Below are 25,813 nucleotides of genomic sequence, written 5' to 3' on the forward strand. Positions count from 1 at the left end.
GGGCAACAGGCTTTCAAGAGGGACACTGACCACGCTGCCCGGCGTCAGCTCCAGCTCCTCGCTCGGGTACAGCTCCTTTAGCTACTGCACGTTTTTACAACAGTGACTTTCGTAGCCTTCTGTTGACAACAGCTAGCAAGCCGCAGATGGGATCTTGTTATGTGTGTATGTGTGTTGGGGGAGGGGGGTGCTTTCGGTTAACTAATCCAGTGCTTACCCCCTCTTTTTTATAGAACTGTCTTGTTTCCAGGCTACGTCTTCTCACTTGCTAACAAGGTAAGGTTTGGACTAAGCAGTCCCTGGAGGAGAAGGTGAGAGGTTCTGAGATGCAGCTGTGTCACTTAGCAAGCTTTGAGAAAGTGCTGGTCCCAGGAAATACCTTAATGACTGTACTTCAGGAAAGGTGCTGGAGAGAGAGGGAAGGACGCCTTGCCTTTCAGAACAATGCACTTAGAGTCATTCAGAATGCAATCAGTAACATTAACCATTTCTTGCTTAACGAGGAAATGGCTACTGGAGTACTAGTATGCCGACAGAATATCATTCTGTAGGGAAAAGAGATCTGCAATAAGATTCTCTTGCCACAGATCTCAGTTTTGATAAAAACGTATCCTGCTATTACAATTCATTAAGTAAACATGATATCCAACAAGTAGGCAAGAAGGTACCTAGGAAAAAGCCTCCTTAAGCTGCTTAAAAACCTGTAAAAGGTTCCCTTGCCCGGTGCTGACTGTTGCATGAAGTTAAAACGCTGTGAGTCTTTTGTTAGGCACATAAAGGTATTAATAGGGCCAACTACTACACCCCGCGTTTCTGGAGGGAGACACCGGTGGGTAGCAGATCAAAATGACTTTCAAGTAACTGGATCCTGTGATGATGGAGCGGCATTCTTTGCCAAATCTTTCGTTCTACTGATGCCGCTGGCAACCTGCAGATAACAGAATGGAGCAGTCCAAGTCTGCCTTCTCCAGCAGGAAATTTGGAAGGACAAAGGGAGCCCTTCAATGCAGAAGAATTAGGATAATATCATACTGCATGTCGACTAAACATCGATAAAATAAATTTAAAATAAAAATAATAATATGAGATAACATTTGCTATGGCTTTTATCCTCAGTTAACTTAACTGATTATTTGGATGATAATATGCCAATTATAAGAGATAATAAGCAAAGAAATTCTGTTAGGCAAACACTGATAAACACACAACCCGAGAAGAGGTAAACAAAATTATCATCCCCAAAACGCCTGACCTTGGGCACTTCTGGCTGAGTATCTAAAGGAGGAAATGAAGTTCTCTTGCAATCTAGGACAAGAAATGGAATTTTCTCTCATTACAATAAATGGCACTTTCCATCGAGATGGGAGCCTGCACTATTTGAAACTGCTTTTTCAGTCATCACGTAACTTTGTTCCCAAAGTAGCCATCCAGGATCTCACAGGCTCGGAATTAAGAAAGGCAGATGCTGTAATCCCTCTTCTAGGAGAGAGGCACCATTTTTCAAAAAGATCAAGGGATCAATGGTCACCAGCTCCTCAGCAGCACGCGGAGACCACGCCCAGCTCCCGGAGGAGGATGCTAGTCTTGGATGTTGAAAGAAAATAGTGTGTGCCAAGTCTTGAGCACAGGGCTGGTTATAGAGCAACCCTCAATGCGATTGAGGCTTGGGATTAAGTTTGTTTCAGTAATGACAGCATGGTGAACAGGAGGTCTGCCTGGGGGAGATTTCCAGATAGGGCAGTTTCCATGAATTATCCCCACCAGTATATAGAGATATACTGATACACATGACAGTCCAGAATCTCTAACGTGAAATGCTTTGTCTCCATTAGGACCTCTGAGTTCAGCAGCCATGAGTTCAGACCAGGAAATGGCCATTTTCGGGGAGGCGGCTCCGTACCTCCGGAAGTCTGAAAAGGAGCGCATTGAGGCCCAGAATAGGCCCTTTGATGCCAAGACATCTGTCTTTGTGGTGGATCCCAAGGAATCCTTTGTGAAAGGGACCATCCAGAGCAGAGAAGGAGGGAAAGTGACGGTGAAGACCGAAGGTGGAGCGGTGAGTGGAGCCTCTGGAGCTGGCCCCGTTCTGTCAGTTCTTGTGTTTGGTCTCTCGACTCACCTGAGCCGTTATCTTCCCCGTTTTCCAGACTGTGACAGTGAAAGATGATCAAGTCTACCCCATGAACCCTCCCAAGTACGACAAGATCGAGGACATGGCCATGATGACCCACCTGCACGAGCCCGCTGTGCTGTACAACCTCAAAGAGCGTTATGCAGCCTGGATGATCTACGTGAGTGCCTCCCCTGCCCAAGTGGTTTTTATCGCCATGACCTTGGACCTGCCAGCCCACTATTTCCACTGTCATATAAATGGATCGAAAGCAGTGACCCATTTTTCTTTCACTAGTGCTATAACTAGTCATCGCACATGTTAACTAGCTAGCACATCAGTTAGTTAATGAGTTATAAGGTTCACTAGTGCTGTTATAAGGCATAACACAAGAGCCAGTACTTGATCCTTTGTCTTCCCCTCCAAAGCTGGGCAAGGCCATTGTCCATGTGGAGTGGGTTGGCCACACGTCCCCTGAGCAAACACGGGAGCAGCTACTGTTTATACCTCAGCAACCCCCCCACCCTGTTCTAGTTGTAGAATCATCCAGGGGGAAATGACACACTTGCACTTTAATGCATAAAAATGTTTTTAAAGACCAAATTTTGCTCATTTTCAGAAAGCTTCCAAAAGGACAGCAATTTGTATCTGTGTGTTATGGTCCCCTTTACACGAAGGCCACCCCCTGGAGGAAGCCCCCCATCTTCCCCAGGCAGAGTGGGGTGTCCTAGTCCTATGGTCTCTGCCCCAGACCCAGCTTTGATGGTCCATCCCTTCACACGTCTTCCCCCAGCACAGACCGTAGACTGGGAGCTTCCCAAGGAATGTACCTCACCCTTCATTCCAGGTGCCCTGCAGGGGTCTGGCACATAATACACAATTGAACGTACTACATCGCGTTGACATTTTTGTGTAGTTCAGCCAGTGCTTATGCTCAGCCAGACAACACCCACCCAGGTGCCCCTGGTGATTAGGGTTAGCATCCGTTCTGACTGGTCCATGCCCGTTTTACCCCAGTTGTTTAAGATTCTGAAAAGTTCCCTGTTTAATCATGATGTATTTACATCATTTTGGGTTCTGTGTCTTTATAGCTTAATAGTATTCTGCAAATGTCACCCCGGGATTGCTGGATCCTTGATTACATGCCTGCATCATACTGTCTTAGGATCGCCACAGTTCCCCTAACAAACTCCTTATCATTGGGCACTTCAGTTGTGTCCAAACTTCTGTTTTCATGCATCTGAATGATCTTAATGCTGCAAAAGAAATACACACATATCTCCTAAAACACAGTAAAAATGTCTAACCCTACACATTAAAAAAAAAAACACACACACACACACAACTCAAAAACAAAAAAACCTTTGGAGCTCCTATTATCCAAAAACCATTATGCTAAGTCCCAAGAGGAACAATAAAAAGTCAAAACTGTGAGCCCTTCCCTCAAGGATTTTGCTATCTCACTGTTGAAAGTTCCAACTAATTTTCATGCCAATGCCTTCAGGAAATGTAGGGTACTTCCTTAAAGTGCTCCTTTGAGTCAGAATTCATTTAACAAGTGAATTGCATACCTGACGGGGAAAAGCTCTTTCTCATTCCCTTGGGTAGACCTACTCGGGCCTCTTCTGCGTCACCGTGAACCCCTACAAGTGGCTGCCGGTGTACAACCCCGAGGTGGTAGCCGCCTACCGAGGCAAGAAGCGCCAGGAGGCCCCGCCCCACATCTTCTCCATCTCTGACAACGCCTATCAGTTCATGCTGACGGGTGAGTTAAATGCTTTGTGTGTGCATAATCTTTTTGGAACCACAGGAGAGACAGACACTAACAGTCTCGAGATGCTCTTTGAGACCCTTGGTTGGGCTGGTGTATTGGTGAGGGAGATGGTCCAGGAAGGAGGGGGTGTAAAAGATGATTTGCAATCCTTACCATCACACAATTGCTCATGGTCTCTTCGACTTCTAAAAGGCAACAGGGGGTGGCCATAGTGAGAGAATTTGTTTTTGAATGACTCAGAAACTAGAAAAGCTTGAGCAAAAATGACAAACATTGTTTATGTGTGTGCACACACGCAATCACACGTACAAACTGTGCTCCCTTTGCCAAGAGCCGAAAACCGGAAGAGTACAATCTGCCCCTGTCTTATCCTCAATATCAGAAACTGTGACCAACGAATGCCCTCTCTATTAGGGAGGGCATAAATGCTCCTGTCCTGAGCCAGCCTCCATGCGCTCCAGATTTTAAGGTGTATTTGTTATTAAAACAGCTTTGCCATAAATCTTCTCCCTGGAAGACTACCTCAGCCAGCCTACTCTTAGCTAGTTGGGGAAAGGACTTAGAGAACTCGTCTTTGAAGAGAGTAAAACAAACCTTTCCCTCACACTATGACTAAAGCCGTGATTACTTCCAAAGCTACCACCTGTATTGTATTTACCCCATCCCGCATATTAAAATGCTTACTTCTCATGACTTCTTACACCTACAGTAAACACTCACTATTCACTGCTAGAGTTGTCATCTAAACCCAAGAGAAGGCTCAGTCCACTTCTCATATGTCCTTAGTGACAGAATATTACAAAAAAAAAAAAAAAGGTCCGGTGTTTTGTTGCAGTGTTCTGTTTAAACAGATGCACGTGCGCTTAAGTCAGGAGTGGGTTGTGGGGAAGTACTGGGGTACATGGAAGGGGCACTGGAAAAGCCTTAGGGATTGCAAAGGCCAGTCTGAAAAAGGCCAGTCCATTTTACTTTACTCACTGTTTACACAAATACAAAACAACAACAACAAAAATAACAAACACACACCCCAGTATTAAATGGCTATGATTTCTCTCTTGTAGACCGAGAGAATCAGTCAATCCTGATCACGTAAGTAAATTTTATGCTTTCTTCTCACGGCTGTGATGGTTGCCAGGTTTGGAACTTCATCTCACTTAGTTTTTGTTTGACAGCGGAGAATCTGGTGCGGGGAAGACGGTGAACACCAAGCGTGTCATCCAGTACTTTGCAACAATTGCAGTCACTGGGGAGAAGAAGAAGGAGGAACCTACCTCTGGCAAAATGCAGGTGGGTCTGCGGCCAGACTCTAGACTCTCAGGGCTCTTGGGAAGTCTGGAGCCCCGGAGGTAAGGACTGCTCTTGCCTTTGCAGGGGACCCTTGAAGATCAAATCATCAGTGCCAACCCCCTACTGGAGGCCTTTGGCAATGCCAAGACCGTGAGGAATGACAACTCCTCTCGCTTTGTAAGTTGCAGACACAAGTATGGAGCCTGTTCACTGGTCACAGTGTATGGGGTGTTTGTGAATATGTTCTTTGAATCTTTTTTGTTCACATTATACTGCATCGGTCTTCTCCTTTCCCTCTGAGCATGTAATAACATGGATCCGAGTCCCATCTAAAAAGATTTGTGACCCTATATCTGAGTTCTTTCTCATCTGTCATTACCTACAATTATTTATAATATGAAAATCAAAGATAAAATTCTTTTACCTAAAGAAACAGGATATACCTTTCCTGCCTCATACAATTAGTCTCTGGATTGATTTAATATCAACCAATTAGCATTCTAAGTATATTGAGTTTCCCAAAGATTTGATATGATTTGAAAACAAAGTAGTAATATTAGTTTTCCTTTCAAGGGTAAATTCATCAGAATCCACTTTGGTACCACAGGGAAGCTGGCTTCTGCTGATATTGAAACATGTGAGTGCTTGGATCTCCTTTATAGTCATTTCTGCTTCTTATAACCTACAAAGTCAACCCAAAGTAAAATGTGCATCCCACGTGAATTTTTGTATTGCCCTGTTGGTTATTTCCTTCCAGATCTGCTAGAGAAGTCTAGAGTTACTTTCCAGCTTAAGGCTGAAAGGAGCTATCATATTTTTTATCAGATCACATCGAATAAGAAACCAGAACTAATTGGTAAGAAATGTCATAATCCCTTTCTAGAATGATTGCACCAGCTCCTCTCCATGCATGGTCCAGCCTAATATTCCATGACTGAATTTTGTCAGGTCTATCACCTTGATTTCAAAAGTAGTTTTGTGAGTTTATTGTGATTATAGAAATGAAAAGCAAAAATGTAACACCTTCAAATCCTATCACTATGAAATAACCACTGTGAACACTTTGGTGAATATTATTGTACTCATTTTCTGAACATATAGATACTCAGACATACAGTAACTGGAATCCTACATCAGTGTTCTTCTGTGATGTACTTTTTTCATCAGGCAATACCGTATCATGGGTTTTTTCCATGTCACCAATTATAGCTCCACATTATTATTTCTAATGGTTGCATCATGTTATATTCTAGAGATAAGCATAACTTATTTAGCCATACCTTTCAAAGGATATTTAGGTGGTTTCCAATTCTGGATTTTTAATAGTCCGCAATGTGCTGATCATTCTTACAGATATAACTTCTCCCAGTATGTGATAATCTTCTTTAGCTTCATAGACTGTCTTAGACTTTGTCTAGATATCTCTTGTTTTAATGAAGGGGATCATTCTGCTTACCTTTTCTCTGTTCTATGTACTTAGAAATGCTTCTGATCACCACCAACCCATATGACTACCCATTTGTCAGTCAAGGGGAGATCAGTGTGGCTAGCATTGATGATCAAGAAGAACTGATGGCCACAGATGTAAGTGCAACACAAGAAACTCAGAATGATGATGTTGGGTTAGAGCAATGGTCCCTCCGATAAATATTCAGTTTCTAGTAGAAATAGCAAAAGAGGGTTCAAAGATGTGCATGGATGTGCCACCTGAAGTCAGCCAAAAAGATAAAAATGTGCCCCCACAACACGTGACTTTTAAAGGTCTATCATTTCTGAATTTATCTAAACCACATTTTTTGGGGGGGTAATCTACATGAATGAGATCCATACCACTTCTCAAAAACAATAAGTTCCTTAAGTTTACTGTCTTGTTCTCTATCTTGTTTCCTTCTTCAATCTGCTAGGGTTTGCAGATATAGGGTCTGCACCTATAATTCTAAAGCTCAGTGCTGGCCTTTGGTTGATCAACTCCCACTAGCCTTTGGTTAATCAACAGCCCTCTCTAAAGTGTTCCTCGCACCCCCATCAGCAATGATAATTTCCTCAGTTTGACCAATATGTCAAGAATCAGAATGTGAACGATGCATAGTAAGCATGTGGATCATAAACCTAACAGTTATTCTCTTGGTTATATTGGCAGAGCGCTATTGATATTCTGGGCTTCACTAATGACGAGAAAGTCTCCATCTACAAGCTCACAGGGTCTGTGATGCATTACGGGAACTTGAAGTTCAAGCAGAAGCAGCGGGAAGAACAGGCTGAGCCAGATGGCACTGAAGGTAACCAACTAAGTCATCCCCGATTTTTTGTTTTCAAAAACACATTCTTAACTTGTTACCTTGAGTTTTTCAAGGAAGACAAAGTCATTTTTAAAAATTGAGTTTTAAAGTATACCCAGATAATATAGTATGTGAAGCATTGTGTTAGGTAGATGTTTTCTATCATCTATGAAGTTCCTTAGGGCACACTACCCATAATAAAATTCTTGAACTTAGTGAAAAAGAAATGGGTAAGAATGCTCAAAGAGATATTCTGAAAATACTGCACAAAATGTCTGTAGCTTAAAAACATTTTTTTTTTTTTTGAGAAAATGGGTTTCTCTGGGCCATAATAACATTGTTTTATCCTTTCTTCCTTTCAGTTGCTGACAAGGCGGCCTATCTCCAGGGTCTGAACTCTGCTGACCTGCTCAAAGCCCTCTGCTACCCCAGGGTCAAGGTCGGCAACGAGTACGTCACCAAAGGCCAGACTGTAGAGCAGGTAGGTGCATAATTCAAATTCACCAACGGAATCAAGCATTTTTACAGTCCTCTGATAACCTCAAGAGATATATTTTTGTTTTTCAAGGTGACCAATGCTGTGGGTGCTCTGGCCAAAGCCATCTATGAGAAGATGTTCCTGTGGATGGTCACCCGTATCAACCAGCAGCTGGACACCAAGCAGCCCAGGCAGTACTTCATCGGGGTGTTGGACATCGCCGGCTTTGAGATCTTTGATGTGAGTTGGTAGCTGGTTGGTAAGGGGAATTTGCAGTACGGCAACAGAAATATCAATAAGAAGAAATCTGTGAATATTATAACCCTCTCTCACTACTCCAAAAAGCTATGCTGAACCTTAGAAGGGAATGATGGGAGTAACTACTAAGCATTTACCGCAGTAGCAGTCCCCCTTCTATGAGAGACCATGCACTTGATGAGCACTCTGAGTTGCTATGGGACCCAAAGAGGGTTAGGAGCTAGCTCGGTGTCAGGGGGAGGAGGGAGCCCTAAAACTCCCACAGCGCCAAATGTAGTTAACATAAAAATGTCAAAGTAATCCTGTGAAACATTTAACATGTTCTGAATATATGGTGGGGGAAGTCATTGAAAAACACTTACACAAGACAAGAAGAACAGAGAAAAAAGAGTAGTAATTAATAAAGTCAGCATTTATTCTCATTAATGGGATATTGTAAGATAAAAATCCCTATTTGATGAAATATAGTTTTCCTGCTTACAGTTTTAGGAAATTTATCTCTTTCTAATTATAAAAGCAAAAGTCAGACATTGTAGAAAATACGCCAAATCAAGGGGAAGGGTCCCCTATTAACACCACTATTTGTATCAAGCTAATGTTAACGTTTTGGCGTCTGGGTTTTTTTGTTTTTGTGTTTGTTTTTTTAACATTAGTGTGTTATCGCACTGTATATGATAGCTGGTATCTTGATTTTGTTTTAATTTCCAATGAAGAAGAACAAGAGTGTCAATTATTGTCCACTTGCAAAGCAGACACTCGTGATTTCCATACAAGAGAGACCCCTCACAGCCAACTCCAAACAGGTTGCCCATTAGCTCTTAATTGTGTCAATGGAAAATGGAGAAGATAATGGAATAAACATGAAATGATGAAGTGGGAACTCAGAAAAATCCTTGAGTGAGCTTAAGCCGGTGCAGGGCAAGAGCTTTAATGTGATCTAGGATTCTGTAGTAAAATGGCACCAGAGAAAACAGTAGATTTCATAGTGCTCCCCTGCACCATGATTTTGATATCTGTAATCTAAAGGCTATTCGACATATATTTTTAAATTAAGAAGGCCTACATTTAAAAATGCTCAACTTGCTCAAAACAAAAGCGAACACATGTATTTATTTAGTTCAACAGCCTGGAGCAGCTGTGCATCAACTTCACCAACGAGAAGCTGCAACAGTTCTTCAACCACCACATGTTCGTGCTGGAGCAGGAGGAGTACAAGAAGGAGGGCATCGAGTGGACCTTCATCGACTTCGGGATGGACCTGGCTGCCTGCATCGAGCTCATCGAGAAGGTCTCCTGAACTGTCCACTCAGTAACGTCTTCTCCTAAACTCCCTGACTCATCTTACAGCTCATATTTACCCTATATGCATTTTGTTTTGCTTTAATGCAGCCCATGGGCATCTTCTCCATCCTGGAAGAGGAATGCATGTTCCCCAAAGCCACAGACACCTCCTTCAAGAACAAGCTGTATGAACAGCATCTTGGAAAGTCAGCCAACTTCCAGAAGCCCAAGGTTGTCAAAGGCAAGGCTGAGGCTCACTTCTCACTGATCCACTATGCCGGCACCGTGGACTACAACATCACTGGCTGGCTGGACAAGAACAAGGACCCCCTGAATGAGACCGTGGTTGGGCTGTACCAGAAGTCTTCGGTGAAAACTCTAGCTTTCCTCTTCTCTGGGGCTCAAACTGCTGAAGCAGGTAACATTCAAGAAACCTATCACTTTCTCTAGGTATTCCAAAAAGTGCTGTTAGTTTGAGGCTGATCTCAGAACCCTGCCAGAAGGATTGCAGAGCCAGATCCATTGTTCTTCCAAGTTTTGACTAAGTAGGCTGCGTTACAATCATACATTTGTGTCTCACTTACTGCAAAGGGTTAGAGAGGAACTGTTATGATCTCAACCAATGAAAAGCCTCAGCTTCTATGATTCTCTCCTACTTCTTCCTCCACATCTGCTGGATATTGAGTATCTGGGGATATTTAAGAAAATGGAATGACAACCTTCTACCTATCTAGACTAGCTTCTATTGATGGTTTTTGAAGTTATTTTGTCTCCACATGTCCTAACGTTGAGGATCCATTTTTATATGGTGAAGTGAATGCCCTTTACTTCATCTTCTAATGGAAGAAAAAAATCAAAAACAGTGAATACAAGCTTAGTTGACAGCTAAGTGTCATTTGGGCTCCAGTGGAGAGGCCGGTAGTGTCCAAAAACTGCTCCATCAGATGCGTGCAGAAATTGGCAATAAACAAGCAAGAAATAGCCCTGTCAGTTCAAAACCACACTTGAATGACACCTTTTCTTATTTGCTTTCCAGAGGCGAGTGGTGGTGCCAAGAAAGGTGGCAAGAAGAAGGGCTCTTCTTTCCAGACCGTGTCTGCCCTTTTCAGAGTAAGGAAGAAACTGTTTTTGACACTCCCCACTTACTTTAGGAATTTGTTTTTAAAACCACAGAGTTCTTTCCACAAGTCACTGAGGAAAAGACTGATACTGATTAATGATATCTGTTAATCTAGTTTTGGGTTATAATTATCTAGTTTTGGATTATAATAATTACTCAGAAATTATTAGCTCATCTTTCATGCCAAGGAACACAATGCCACATATTTTATAGGAAATTTTGTAAAACTGAATATTCTCCCATTCATAGTCTAGCTGAGTCATAAGACTAAGCAATGAATGACATGGTACTCAGAGAGATTAAATTAACAGTAAGGCTAATGAAAATCTAGCAGTTAGCCTATAGGAAATTTAATAGAATATTCTTGTCCTTAATCTGGTCAGTCCTCAATTATAGCTGGTAAGATTGTTCCCCTTTAGATAACATTTATGCCCTAAGAGTTAACTGGGTTGGAAAGGGGAGCTATGTTTATGAGAAAAAGCAGTGTGGTGCAGGTTCACATGTCCTCCCTGGAGAACCCTGGAGCCGGGTAGAAGAGAGTGCGGCCATCTTGTATAAGAAAGCAATGGCCTTGTAAGTGTATGAGGGAAGCCATGGACCAGGGAGGAAGTAAGGCCTGTGTCAAGCTGCTTCCCGTGTGTAACTCCTGCCAACTCAAGGGGAGAAAGAGGTAAAGAGGAGAAACCTACATCTCTGGAGAAGGATAGCAAGCTATTACTTTACATGGAAATGATCCATACCAGTCATTCAACTCAGCCATAAACATTAAACTTAATAGACCTCGCCAAATGCCCACAACCATGGTGCAAGTTAGAGATAACGGGCTTTTTCCTGACCTCACAGGAGAACTTGAACAAACTGATGACAAACCTCAGGAGTACCCATCCTCATTTTGTGCGCTGTATCATCCCCAATGAAACAAAGACTCCTGGTAAGAAGCTCTAGAGTGAAGGCATGAAGCAGGACTGCCACATCTCCTTTAAAAACAACAACAACAACAACGACAACTCTGCAGTGTAATCCATATGTATACTTTCAGGGGCCATGGAGCATGAACTTGTCCTGCACCAGCTGCGGTGTAACGGGGTGCTGGAAGGGATCCGCATCTGCAGGAAGGGGTTCCCAAGCAGGATTCTTTACGCAGACTTCAAACAGAGGTCAGACTCTCGGAATTATGGTACATCTTGAAGTTTAGTATAAATATATTTATTGCAAACAAAATAATTTGGTGAAGAAAATATGCCTCTATTCGTCTTTAATTTGCCACAAAAAAAGAGTAAAAAAATCATAAGCCTCAAAACACCATTAAAATATAAATATACCACCTATTTTGTACTCCAGACTTTTCGTGGGCTTTATTGAGCTCCTGGGACAGCTTGTAGAAAAACACATTAACCTCAGTAATTAGGAGAACTACCATTTTTTTCATGTATAACATGTAAGTACTATCAATACCTCCTCTTATAGATGAATAAACTGAGGCTCATGAGATTAAACTATCTGTCCAAAGTCACATGGGTGCTGGTAGGTAGGCTAGGAAACTCAGAGTCATTTTCTGTTACTTTCTTTCTCCCTGGTTTCCCAGGGTTTCCAGAACCATCACAATACAAGCTCCTAAGCAATTCTTTCTCCTCCCTAGACAAGCCCATCTTGGGAATCAAATAAGAGGCAAAGGGGCAAGAGGCTGGTGGCAGCTCCAGGGAGCTGCCCCCTCCTAAGGCTGGGCCTGGTGGAGTGGGCAGAGAACTTCAGTGTACAAAACCCAAAGCTCCATTACACATTTATTGGGGTGATCAGGACAGTTTCTCCTACCTGAACTGGACCTTTCTACCCAATTCCTCACTAAAAATTTTCGTTTTGGGACTCAGGATCATAAAAATCAAATGAATCTAGCCAGGAAAACATGTTACATTTCATCGGTCATCCTCGCCTAGATGCGAACAAGATCATAGGATCCTTTCCTGAGAACAAGTTCTGATGACACAGAAGGGAAAGTCTGCAACTGTGCAGGAGGGTGGAATGGAATGAAAACTATTGGTGCTAGCCTGACCAGCCATGTGCCTAAAGTCCTTCCTGAGAACAAAGAAGGATACTTTTCTTTAAAGCTCTGATTTTCTAGAGATCATTTAATGTTTATCTGCTATTAGTGTCATCATAAATAAACTTAAAAAAAATTTACTTAAACAGGTACAAGGTATTAAATGCAAGTGCTATCCCTGAAGGACAGTTCATTGACAGTAAGAAGGCTTCTGAGAAGCTTCTTGCATCCATCGACATTGACCACACCCAGTATAAATTTGGTCACACCAAGGTAATGGTCTCTAAAGCTTACTTGATGCTATCTGTGTCCCTATGAAGTTTCTGTATAGTGTCTGATCTGCAACTCCTTCCATGCATAGGTCTTTTTCAAAGCTGGTCTTCTGGGGCTCCTAGAGGAGATGCGAGATGAGAAGCTGGCCCAGCTGATTACAAGAACCCAAGCCAGGTGCAGAGGGTACTTGGCAAGAGTGGAGTACCAGAAGATGGTGGAGAGAAGGTATAAACATAATTTGTTTCTTTATTCCCATCTTTCTGCTCCAGAAACACATTAAATTGGCATAACCCAGATATGATAAGGCCACAAACATAAGAAGGAACGAATAAAGTGTCCTATACTGAAGTGGGGATAGAGATATACCAGAAAATTGAAGTTAAGGATCATCACCATGAAACATATTCTGACTGTCCAGGTTAAAGAAAGAGAGAGACAGCATAAAGCGTGGCCAGTTCCTATCTCACAAGAGAAAAGATACCAGTATAAAAATATACTAGTGTGAATTTAGTGGGTAGATCATTAAATTAGATACACTGAGCTGAACAGCAGATGGTATTTTCAATAGTGATTTTATACAAGATGCAGAAACAACTTCTTCCCTCTGATCAGTTCTATTATCAAGCTATTATGATGTAAAATATTAAGGGCATTTATCTGTGAAAGATTTTTTTTTTCAGTAAGTTAATACAATGTCACCAAGGTATGTGGCTTTCTGGTGATCTGATCTGATGCAGAGACAGAGTTCTAAATCTAAAGATCCAGGTGTCTCAGACTGCAGAATGCATGTGAATGGGCCCCACAGTGAGAAATGCATTTTTTATGGGCATATACACATTCATATGTTTGTGTATGTAAATATATATGTAATTTACATCGAACAAATTTTATTTCTCTATCCTGTAGTTATGTTAATATTTTCTATTGTAATCTATTTTTATTAAAAATAGTATGTCATAACCCACTATGTGTGTGTATATATATATATATACACGTGTGTGTGTGTGTGTATATATACACATATGTATGTATTTGGGCAGTTGATTGCCTATCTAGGGGGGTAATTAATCTTTTAAATAAATTAGATTTTTTTAATGTGATAATATTACAGAGTAGAATGCAAAATTCACACAACACATAAAATGCAAAACCAGTGATTCTTCACAGCAATTCTGTTTTTAATGAATCCTTTTGTTCCGTGCCCTCATCCCTCAGGGGTCTTGAAAGTGATTTCACCACTGCTCTTAGTGGTGTTCCAGAAGGAAAGCTTGAGAAGCACTGATCTACAGCAGTAGTTCTCAAAGGGTGGTCCTTAGACCTATATCACCAGCATCTCTTGCAAACTTGTTACAAATGTGAATTTTAGACTGTCTCTCAGATCTTCTGAGGGAATCTCTGGAGATAATGTTCAGGGACTAGCATTTTATCAAATCCGTCATGATCCTTAGGCATACCAAAAGTTTGAGAGGCACTGATTACAGAGTCCTTGACCATCATCCCCAAATAGAATTTCTTGCATCTGTGCTTTTGAAGATAGGAGAGGCATACGGTGGGGGCAGAACCCCTAGCTCCTGCTGCCAAGACTTCAATTTCTTTATCCACGCAATATCAAATTTTCATTAATTAAATTTCAGGGAGTCCATCTTCTGCATCCAGTACAACATCCGCGCCTTCATGAACGTCAAGCACTGGCCCTGGATGAAACTCTTCTTCAAGATCAAGCCGCTCCTCAAGAGCGCGGAGACCGAGAAGGAGATGGCCACCATGAAGGAAGAGTTTCAGAAAACCAAAGACGAGCTTGCCAAGTCAGAGGCCAAAAGGAAGGAACTGGAGGAAAAAATGGTCACTCTCTTAAAAGAGAAAAATGACCTGCAGCTCCAGGTTCAGGCTGTAAGTAGTGGGGTCATGGTGGGTGCTGCTCATCGGGATGCAAGCACTCGAACTCTGGGCACTGGTGGTGGTGCGCTGGGTAGTTAGTGTGGGGACACTCACTGGAAAGGGAAGGTCAGAGCACTCTGATGGTTCTAGTACAGTCCATATATCCCTTCATCGCCCAAACCAGGACTGGGGCAATAAGGTAGAAAGGACCACTGTCACCTGTTCTCCACTATTTCATCGAACTATAGGACCTATGATTTATTTTCCCTTTGACATCAGTCCTTGAAAATGATTTTCACACAAAACTATCCCAAATGAAATATTTAGGGGCAGATAGCATGTAGAGATTGATTTTTTTTTTTTAATCTCTGAAACTTCCTTTAACTTCTCAATATCCAGGAGTTTTAAATCATGATATGTACAGCTGACAGATATGAGTGTTCTCCATCACATTTTACAGAAATGTTGTTTGTCACTGACCTCCAAAATTCAGATTCACTCTTTCCAGTCCACGTGCACACTCAATGCCCCCATGGCATGCAGACCGCTGCCTTGGCACCCCCGATGCTCTGCCTGTTCCCAGCTCTCCCTCCATCCCGCCCACTCACTGCTCACTCCTGCACCAGTCATTTGACTGGTCATTTGAGAACTGCCTCCATAACTCTGAAATGTAATTTATAAGACTGTCTTTCATTCAGAGTGAACTAAATTAGTCTAGTATCATACTCAACACAAAATCATATATTTCTCCTGTTGATTAAAGTAAGTTTCTTCTGTCAAGTTTGGGCAATGTAATAATTCTTTCTACTAGATTACGGAAGGAAAAAGAGCAGTTTTTCTGACCCAGCCCCTTCCAATCTATCCAGAATGCTCTTCTGTTGTCCCTGGAGAATTACTTAGAATCTGTCCTATACCACTATATCCACTACATGAGCACACTGTACATTTTACTCTTACGTATTCAAAGGCTAGTATGGAGGCTCACTGGTGAATGTATTTATCAGTTTCTCGCTCATATTCTGTCCGCTCCCAACCCTCGTAATTGGAAACATAGCAGGTTGTCAGGAATTTCTTGATTACTTTATGCCTCAACTTGAATGTTGAAAAATTATAACCACCATCTTCCTCCAGTACTACAAAGAGAAGCAGTTCATTAGCAGCTGCATCCTGAATTCCCCACTGGGATGCCTTCTCTCTTCCTGCTCCATCCCCCAATGACTCGATTTCTACAAAATGAAATCCTGCCCACCTCTCAAAGTGTAGTTCAAATGTCACTTTATTCAAGAAACCACCTCTAATAGAATTTCTCTGATCTCTTCCATCACAAATGCTTTCTGAATTCATGACAGATTTGGGGAGGGGTGGGCTTTCTAATCTACTAGAAAATATACTATTCTAAAAGAACAGGACATTTTGTTTTCCCACAATGTATCCTGGATTGAACACAGGAGGTGGTTCAAAAACCTAAATCCAAAGAACCAACAGCAGAGATTGACAGTGTTATCACTGTGAAATATTTCATTCTTTCTTTCCAATTTTGATTTTTTTCCAACTCAAGGAAGCTGAAGGTTTGGCTGATGCAGAGGAAAGATGTGACCAGCTGATCAAAACCAAAATCCAGCTGGAGGCCAAGATCAAGGAGGTGACTGAGAGAGCAGAGGATGAGGAGGAGATCAACGCTGAGCTGACGGCCAAGAAAAGAAAACTGGAGGATGAGTGTTCAGAGCTCAAGAAAGATATTGACGACCTTGAGCTGACCCTGGCCAAGGTTGAAAAGGAGAAGCACGCCACAGAGAACAAGGTATGAGTTATATTCTGTTCTACTATACAGATGTTCTGCCACCCTACTAACATGCTTTAGCACAGCTACCATTTCTTTTTTAATTTTTTAAGGTGAAAAACCTCACGGAAGAGATGGCAGGTCTGGATGAAACCATCGCAAAGCTGACCAAGGAGAAGAAAGCCCTCCAAGAGGCCCACCAGCAGACTCTGGATGACCTTCAGGCAGAAGAGGACAAAGTCAACACCCTGACCAAGGCTAAAATCAAGCTAGAGCAGCAAGTGGATGACGTAAGTCTTAAGATTATCAAGAAGATTATTTTCTTCGAAAAGAAGCTAAGCATTCCTTTAGACTAAACATTATTTATATTTAGCTTGAAGGGTCCTTGGAGCAAGAAAAGAAACTTCGCATGGACCTAGAAAGAGCTAAGAGGAAACTTGAAGGTGACCTCAAGTTGGCCCAAGAATCCATAATGGACATTGAAAATGAAAAACAACAACTTGATGAAAAGCTCAAGAAGTAAGTGTGAAAGAATTGCTTATGACCTTGCCTTCAATGGGTGGATATACACTCAATTGTGTTTTTTTGCCACTTTTCAAAAAGGAAAGAGTTTGAAATGAGTAATCTGCAAAGCAAGATTGAAGACGAGCAAGCAGTTGGCATTCAGCTGCAGAAGAAGATCAAAGAGCTCCAAGTACGCTTAGATTTCTATCAGTCTGGCTCAGAGAGGCATAGTTATGACACAGAGAAGCTAAGTGTGTGCTTTTCACCACCCCCAGGCCCGCATCGAGGAGCTGGAGGAGGAAATCGAGGCAGAGCGGGCCTCCCGGGCCAAAGCAGAGAAGCAGCGCTCTGACCTCTCCCGGGAACTGGAGGAGATCAGCGAGCGCCTGGAGGAAGCCGGCGGGGCCACTTCCGCCCAGATCGAGATGAACAAGAAGCGCGAGGCCGAGTTCCAGAAGATGCGCAGGGACCTGGAGGAGGCCACCCTGCAGCACGAAGCCACGGCGGCCACCCTGAGGAAGAAGCACGCAGACAGCGTGGCCGAGCTCGGGGAGCAGATAGACAACCTGCAGAGGGTCAAGCAGAAGCTGGAGAAGGAGAAGAGCGAGATGAAGATGGAGATCGATGACCTCGCCAGTAACGTAGAAACAATCTCTAAAGCCAAGGTACCAGAATCTGGAGAATTGTTATTAGTGACAATGATCAGGGTACTTTACACACATTATGTCATTTGTTTTTTTACAATAATCTAGGAGATAAGCAAGAAAGATACTAGTATTTGTATTATTTCCACTTAACATATGAAGAAACTGAAATTCAAAGAAGTTAAGCACACTGGCCCCATCACACCAGACTAGCTTTTGAACAAAGGTCACCTGCATTCTCTCAGACTCCAGCTGGAGAACTAGGTTTCCAACATTCTCAATTAACGGATATGCCATTTCACTGCACACAAAGGCAATCATGTACATATAAACATGCTTTTATTTTTTTAAAATATTTTATCCGTTTATTTGACACAGAGAGAGAGAGATCACAAGTAGGCAGAGAGGCAGGAAGAGGGGGAGGGGGAGGTAGACTCTACTGAGCAGAGAGCCCGATGCAGGGCTCAAACCCAGGACCCCGAGATCATGACCAGAGCCGAAGGGAGAGGCTTAACCCACTGAGCCACCCAGGTGCCCCTAAACATGCTTTTAGAGAAATACACCATGTAATTCTTACAAAATCTTAAATTTTAGAACACAGGCTTTAAATTTTTTGTGGGTTAACAGGGCACAGAACTTCACAGTTAGCTCTTTAAAAATCCCAACATGTATTTTTTACTGAGGACAGCAATCAAAATACAAGGAAAACAATTCTTGTGTATCACATTATAGACAAGATAATTTGATTTTATGCCTAAAGTATTGACTTATACTTTATGTATTTATCTATATGTTTATGTATATTTTAAAATGAAATCACAGCATCTTTGTTTCCTTCTTTTGCCTTTTTGCACATAGGGGAACCTGGAGAAAATGTGCCGCACGCTGGAGGACCAAGTGAGCGAGCTGAAATCTAAGGAGGAGGAGCAGCAGAGGCTCATCAATGACCTGACAACCCAGAGGGGACGCCTGCAGACGGAATCTGGTAACTCTCCTCTTCTGCGCACTAAGAATGAAGATGATGTGGTTGAAAACAACTGATTTGGTAACGCGAGAGCCTAATAAAAACAGCTGAGGACATGTGTCCTTTACTGAAAATCTCAGACTTCCAACTTACTTGCCAGGTCTCCTGGGGACAAAGCTGGAGATAAAGACTTCGATAGGACTGGATCAAGCTCTGCTCCAGAAAAGCCTGGAGTAGTTGGCCACGCTAAGGGGACACTTGGGCTTAGGAGCCACTCTAGCCTGGGCCCAGGACTCCTGTTGCAGACCGAGTTTCTGTCTCTGTACATCAGAATGAACCAGACTCCTGAATGGGGAATGCATAACCCTGTCTCTCAGAAGTCCGATGAAACTGGGACCATGTAGAATTCAGTGTCCTGGCTCCTACAACCAGGTTTTCCACACTACCATAAACCCAGAAAGAATCAGTTACGGAGAGAACAAAAAGTATTTCAGCTGTATTTATTCATTCAGATTCATGCATGAGTTTTGCCATAAAAATCAGAAGCTTGACATTAAGCATGAAGGCGGCAATACAGAATTCAATCTTTCGAGCACTCAGGGGGCAGGGAGTCAAGAGTTAAAAGTTATTTCTACTACAGGCTAGCAAAACTCTTTCTTTACTTTAAAAAATCATGCCATTCCTTTTGTCTATCAGGTGAGTTTTCACGACAGCTAGATGAGAAAGAAGCTCTGGTGTCTCAGCTGTCGAGAGGCAAACAAGCATTCACACAACAGATAGAGGAATTAAAGAGGCAGCTGGAGGAAGAGATAAAGGTAAATGATAATATTGTCAGACTCCCTGTTTTTTGTATGACCTAACCCTACCTGGAATCCATTTACACCAACTTGCAAAGGCTTTTGAAACTCAATAGTTAAACATAGCCAGTAAAATAAAGTTGTAACTATCTCCGTAGGCCAAGAACGCCCTGGCCCATGCCCTGCAGTCCTCTCGCCACGACTGTGACCTGCTGCGGGAACAGTACGAGGAGGAGCAGGAGTCCAAGGCCGAGCTGCAGAGGGCGCTGTCCAAGGCCAACAGCGAGGTGGCCCAGTGGAGGACCAAATACGAGACGGACGCCATCCAGCGCACGGAGGAGCTGGAGGAGGCCAAGTATGTGTGCAGATGTGAGAGAATGTGCAGACAACTTTGCGTGTTGAATCATTAAGATAACGACCTTCAGTGAATTAGCCCGCAAACATTCATTAATTAGCTCCTCTTTGCCAGGCACTATCAGGCCCTGAGAATAAGTCCTGAGTAAAACAAACAGGATACCTGCCCCCCTATGCTAAAATCTACTTAAGGAAATGAGTAACAAACAAATAATTATCCAAATAGCCAGGCCTTATTGCTGTTTGTCCAGCACAGCAAGCTGATTGCTGCTTCAAGGCTCTGCATGTGCTGGTCCCTCCGTCTGGAGTACTCTCCCCACGACCTCCCTCTGGCTTGCTATGACTTTGTAGACCTTGACTCAAATGCTATCTCCTCAGAGGAGGTATCTAGAATATCTAGAATAGCTGCCCACCCCTTACCCTATTTTACTTTTCTTCACTGCATTTATATCTGCAGTACATTGTCAGGCATTTTCTCACCTGCCTACTATTTCTCTCTTGTCCTCACTTGGAAGCTTCATGAGTCAGGGCCCTTTTTGTCACCATGCTCACTGCTGTGTACCTGTCTGGTTCATAAAAAGAGCTCATCGGTATCTGTGGAATGGATGAATGGATATTTTTCATATGAAGCTTCCAGTACTTCTTACTGTGGCCATAGCTCTTAATTCTTGTTCTGGTTTGCTCCCCTCTACAAACATATATAACCTTCAAGGAAGAAGCTGGCCCAGAGGCTGCAGGCGGCCGAGGAGCACGTAGAAGCCGTGAACGCCAAATGCGCTTCTCTAGAAAAGACGAAGCAGCGGCTCCAGAATGAGGTGGAGGACCTCATGCTGGACGTGGAGAGAACCAACGCGGCCTGCGCCGCCCTGGACAAGAAGCAGAGGAACTTTGACAAGGTAACTTGTGCAGCAACCTCTGCTTGCCACTGTCTTCCTCTGTCCTTTACTACTGGTAACCCCACTGGGTTTTTTTAGATCCTGGCAGAGTGGAAACAGAAGTATGAGGAAACCCATGCCGAGCTGGAGGCCTCCCAGAAGGAGTCCCGCTCTCTCGGCACCGAGCTATTCAAGATGAAGAATGCCTACGAGGAATCCTTGGATCAGCTGGAAACTTTGAAACGAGAGAACAAAAACTTGCAGCGTGAGTCCCTTTCCCTCGCAATAATATTCATGCCTTGGGAACCAATCCCTTAGGTCCTCTGTCTGATCAAATCTCTACTTGCTTTTATCCAAACAACAGAGGAGATTTCTGACCTCACGGAGCAGATTGCAGAAGGAGGGAAACGTATCCATGAACTTGAGAAGATAAAGAAACAAGTAGAACAAGAAAAGTGTGAACTTCAGGCCGCTTTAGAAGAAGCAGAGGTATAGGTTCAATTATACATTATAAACAAATCAGGTCAGAAAAGACTCTGGCCCATCCACATAGGTTGAATTAAAAAAATAAGCAGCACAAAATTAACAGAAGGAAAGGTATGCAGAAAAACTTCTGAATGTTTCCATTCTCTGCTAATGTCACCCCCTGCTGTCATTAAAGGCATCTCTCGAACATGAAGAGGGAAAGATCCTGCGCATCCAGCTGGAGTTGAACCAAGTCAAGTCTGAGGTCGACAGGAAAATTGCTGAGAAGGATGAGGAAATCGACCAGCTGAAGAGAAACCACATCAGGGTTGTGGAGTCAATGCAGACCATGCTGGATGCAGAGATCAGGAGCAGGAATGATGCCATCAGGCTCAAGAAGAAGATGGAAGGAGACCTCAATGAGATGGAAATCCAGCTGAACCATGCCAACCGCATGGCTGCAGAGGCCCTGAGGAACTACAGGAACACCCAAGGCATCCTCAAAGTAAGTGCGTTCAAAAGATGGCCCCAAGTGGCTGGGGTGACCGCAGCCCCGAGAACGAGGTGTCCCAGTGATCGTTCATCCCACAGGACACCCAGATCCACCTGGATGACGCCCTGCGGGGCCAGGAGGACCTGAAGGAGCAGCTGGCCATGGTGGAACGCAGAGCCAACCTGCTGCAGGCCGAGATTGAGGAGCTGCGGGCCACTCTGGAGCAGACTGAGAGGAGCAGGAAAATGGCAGAACAGGAGCTCCTGGATGCCAGTGAGCGTGTCCAGCTCCTGCACACCCAGGTGGGGTTTGGCACAAAGAACTCACCTTCAGTAAATGCTTGTGTGTCCCAAACAATACAAGCTTACATGCTTTATATAACAGCCAGGTTTTATACTTCCACCAAGTTTTCACTGTATTATTGAGAGATCTTTTACTGTTTTATTTTCACATAAATTATAGATTCACTTCCTAAAATATTCTAAAGCTGCCCATATTCTCCTGTGTTTATATCTTTATTGATCCTTATCAATATTAGCATTTTTATTTTGGAGAAATGGTAATTTGAACATCTCTTATAATTCTGACCCTGTGAATAGTCTCATTGATAAATAACAGTTCTGAAATTATAGAGCTATTTGGTCTAACTGTGGACTATGTACTTGAAGATACTGAATATTCTATAACATTTCTATTTTATTTACTATATATCATAGAGTACTATATAACAAACTAATATCGAAGGGCATCAGACTTGTAAATTTTTATCTGAAATTATTTTTTTTAAAATAGCTACAAATGAGTACTTTGGTAACGCGATAAAAAAAAAATTATAATTTATTTTTAAACAGAATACCAGCCTGATCAACACCAAGAAGAAGCTGGAGACAGATATATCCCAAATGCAAGGAGAGATGGAGGACATTGTCCAGGAAGCCCGCAATGCAGAGGAGAAGGCCAAGAAGGCCATCACTGATGTGAGCAGAGGGCAATGCTATAATGGCCACATTTGAATCCTGATGTGCTAGCTCAGCTCTCTCGACTGATTTTGTTTTACTACTCATCAGGCAGCCATGATGGCTGAGGAGCTGAAGAAGGAGCAGGACACCAGCGCCCACCTGGAGCGCATGAAGAAGAACATGGAGCAGACGGTGAAGGACCTGCAGCACCGTCTGGATGAGGCTGAGCAGCTGGCCCTGAAGGGTGGGAAGAAGCAGATCCAGAAACTGGAGGCCAGGGTGGGCCTCTCAATCTCTGTCTACTTCCATTTTCTCCCAGTGTCTTATTAGTTCAAAGTTCTTAAGAGTCTACTTATTTGCAGGTGCGTGAGCTGGAAGGAGAGGTTGAGAGTGAGCAAAAGCGTAATGTGGAAGCTGTGAAAGGTCTGCGCAAACACGAAAGAAGAGTGAAGGAACTCACTTACCAGGTATGGCAATGGTTTTGATCAGCTAAGTGCTCCCCATGCATACGTGAAACACTCATACAATGAAACAATAGTCAAGTGCTTTTCAAGTGAGACCTTGTGGTTTTTCATTATCTTTCAGACGGAAGAAGATCGGAAAAATATTCTCAGACTTCAGGATTTGGTAGATAAACTTCAGGCCAAAGTGAAGTCTTACAAGAGACAAGCTGAGGAGGCTGTAAGTATCCTTAACATGGAAGGGAAGAGAGAAGTCCCTTGTTAAGAAAAACTAATGAACAAATTAGTAGATTTACCACTCTTTGTAGTAAATAAGCCATTTGCTTTTTAGAAGACTGTACTTCTTAAAAACATTTGCACATTTTTGTACTTATTGCTTATTATTTGTAATATTAATAGCTTGACTTTAAAGTAAATTTTCAGGACACAAAGAAACCTCAAAAAATTTCAAAGCAGAAATTGTGAAGGCCACATTCTCTAGCCATAGTGTGATAAAATTGTAAAGTGGTTAGAAAATATAAACACAAATTCCCAAATGGTTAAATATTAAAAAGCTAAGTTTCCTAAATAATTTTTGGGTTAAATTGGAAAGGAAAAAAACTACTGAATAATTATTAGTTATGAATAAAATTTCAAGGAAGATGCCACCTTTATAAACCTAAAGAATGTAGTCAAAGCCGTCCTTGGGGGACCATTCATTGCTTTATGAATCAAAATTTTTAAAAAACTTGACAGTCCAATGAAGAAATTAAAAATAATAGTGAAAGAAGTACTGTTAAATATAAAGGTAGGAATTGATAAATGAGAGCATTTTATTTTCTAATATAATTTTAGTAATATCTGAACATTTCTGGGGAGTAAATAAAATAAATACACTTAATCAAGGAAAAGGAGAAAAAATACAAATTCACAATAGAAATGAGAAAGGAGTGCTGGGCAGGCTCAGTCAGAAGAGCATGTGACTTTTTTTTTTTTTTTTTTAAGATTTTACCTATTTGGAAAAGAGAGAGAGAAAGCATGAGCAGGCGAAAGAGCAGAGGGAGAGGGAGTGGGAGAGGAAAAGAATCTCTAGCAGACTCCATGCTGAGTGTGGGAGCCCAGTCCCATGACCCTGAGATCATGACCTGAGCCAAAACCAAGAGTCAGACACTTAACTGACTAAGGCACCCAGGGGCCCCAGGGATGTGACTCTTGAGCTTAGTGTCATGAGTTCAAGCCCCATGTTGGGTGTAGAGATAAGAAAAGAAAGAGAAAAGAAAAGAAAGAGGAAAGGAAAGGAAAAGAAGGGAAAGGGGAGAAACCACAAGTAGAAAATAATTTTTTAATGTAAAATATAAATCTGTCAACAAAGGTGAAATCTTTGAGATTGATTATTTTTTATAGGAGGTCATGAATTACTAAGTTGGCTGAATAACTTGAGAATTACTTCTGAAAATGGACTGAGGTCCAGACAGGTCTTTCAAAATTTCAAGTAACAGATAATCCCTGAGCTATGTAAGCCATTCCAGAGCATGGGAAAAGATGGGAAGCTTTCCAAATCATTTTAAGAAGCTCATGTAACCCTCATACCAAAACGTGTCCAAGAGAGAATGGTGGGGGGGTGGGGCGCGGAGGACGGAACTAAAGGCAGTTTTGCTCACGAGTGTAATTTCAGCAAAGATAAATAACCAAGTCTCTGAAACCCTTTATTAAGGGGATTGTCATCAGTGATTGAACAGGTTAATTCCTTCAATGTAAGGATTACTTATAATTAGGGAATTTGTCAGTAGAATCATTACATCCAAAACAGGAGAAAAATGATTGTTTTGAAATGTTCCAAAATGATACACAAAATTCCAAAATTACTTTGATTTAAGAAATTCATCCTTAATATGATATAGAATATTTACTTTGAGCCCACAGTCATCTTATAGCAAGCATTAACAAAAAGAAAGATTTCAGTACTCTTGCCTTTTTTAAAAAAAGATTTTATTTATTTATTTGAGAGAGCGAGAGATCACAAGCAGGGGGCAAGGGCGGAGGGAGAAGCAGAAGCAGGGGGAAGGGCAGAGGGAGAAGCAGACTCCCCACTGAGCAGGGAGTGGGGAGTGTGGGACTTGATCCCAGGACCCTGGGATCATGACCTGAGCGGAAGGCAAACGTTTAACCAACTGAGTGCTCCCGATGCCCTGTACTCTTGCATTCTCTGCTCTTATATTTTTTCTTGCTTTACTTGTGGTACATATCATTTAATAGGTTTTTGTTCCAAAAATAAATATGCAATTATTTGTGGGACACCAAGCCCCAAATAAATTATAATGTTCACTTCAATGATAACCAAAATCCAGGAGGTGCTAAGACAAAAATGTCCCCTGTTCGGTATTTTAAGTTCTTCACGGATACCAAGTCCTTTCTCCCCTTAAGCCCAGAGTCTAAAAAGATGCACAGTATGGGTTCCTTACAATTCTATTTTTATTCTTAGGAGGAACAATCCAACACTAATCTTGCTAAATTCCGCAAGCTCCAGCATGAGCTGGAGGAGGCTGAGGAACGGGCTGATATTGCCGAGTCCCAGGTCAACAAGCTGCGGGTGAAGAGCCGGGAGGTCCACACAAAAGTCATAAGTGAAGAGTGATCATGTCCGGATGCTATGAGCTGACTGAAGAAATGCACAAAATGTGAAGTCTTTGGTCATCTCCCTCTGTAATTATTGTCCATTCTACCCTACTACAAGGAAATAAAGAGCACAGGGTATTTTGTAA

General features: G+C 42.4%; 1 protein-coding gene across 1 annotated transcript; it reads left to right on the plus strand.

Moving 5' to 3' along the window:
- LOC131815564 (myosin-2) lies at window positions 1–25,813 on the plus strand. Its single transcript, XM_059147302.1, has 40 exons — window positions 1–66; window positions 234–276; window positions 1,833–2,056; window positions 2,148–2,291; window positions 3,719–3,875; window positions 4,946–4,973; window positions 5,057–5,171; window positions 5,256–5,348; window positions 5,745–5,808; window positions 5,929–6,027; window positions 6,652–6,755; window positions 7,312–7,450; window positions 7,813–7,931; window positions 8,019–8,168; window positions 9,304–9,474; window positions 9,576–9,885; window positions 10,504–10,577; window positions 11,431–11,518; window positions 11,627–11,744; window positions 12,775–12,898; window positions 12,987–13,123; window positions 14,533–14,788; window positions 16,335–16,577; window positions 16,670–16,846; window positions 16,930–17,075; window positions 17,160–17,250; window positions 17,336–17,725; window positions 18,563–18,689; window positions 19,365–19,483; window positions 19,624–19,820; window positions 20,532–20,715; window positions 20,794–20,959; window positions 21,059–21,183; window positions 21,356–21,664; window positions 21,751–21,954; window positions 22,504–22,629; window positions 22,720–22,890; window positions 22,974–23,078; window positions 23,197–23,292; window positions 25,534–25,813. Exons 3-40 carry the CDS (start codon window positions 1,853–1,855, stop codon window positions 25,684–25,686), a joined length of 5,823 nt encoding a protein of 1,940 aa, XP_059003285.1. The 5' UTR covers window positions 1–66; window positions 234–276; window positions 1,833–1,852; the 3' UTR covers window positions 25,687–25,813.

The sequence above is a fragment of the Mustela lutreola genome, chromosome 15 (assembly GCF_030435805.1).
Source record: "Mustela lutreola isolate mMusLut2 chromosome 15, mMusLut2.pri, whole genome shotgun sequence".
Classification (NCBI taxonomy): domain Eukaryota; kingdom Metazoa; phylum Chordata; class Mammalia; order Carnivora; family Mustelidae; genus Mustela; species Mustela lutreola.

Bases quoted from the DNA above. Each gene is read 5' to 3' on its own strand.
- LOC131815564 (XM_059147302.1), top strand. From the start codon at position 1,853: ATGAGTTCAGACCAGGAAATGGCCATTTTCGGGGAGGCGGCTCCGTAC. The intron at 11,519-11,626 runs GTAAGAAGCTCT...GTATACTTTCAG, and splicing joins CAATGAAACAAAGACTCCTG to GGGCCATGGAGCATGAACTT. The intron at 21,665-21,750 runs GTAAGTGCGTTC...TTCATCCCACAG, and splicing joins ACACCCAAGGCATCCTCAAA to GACACCCAGATCCACCTGGA.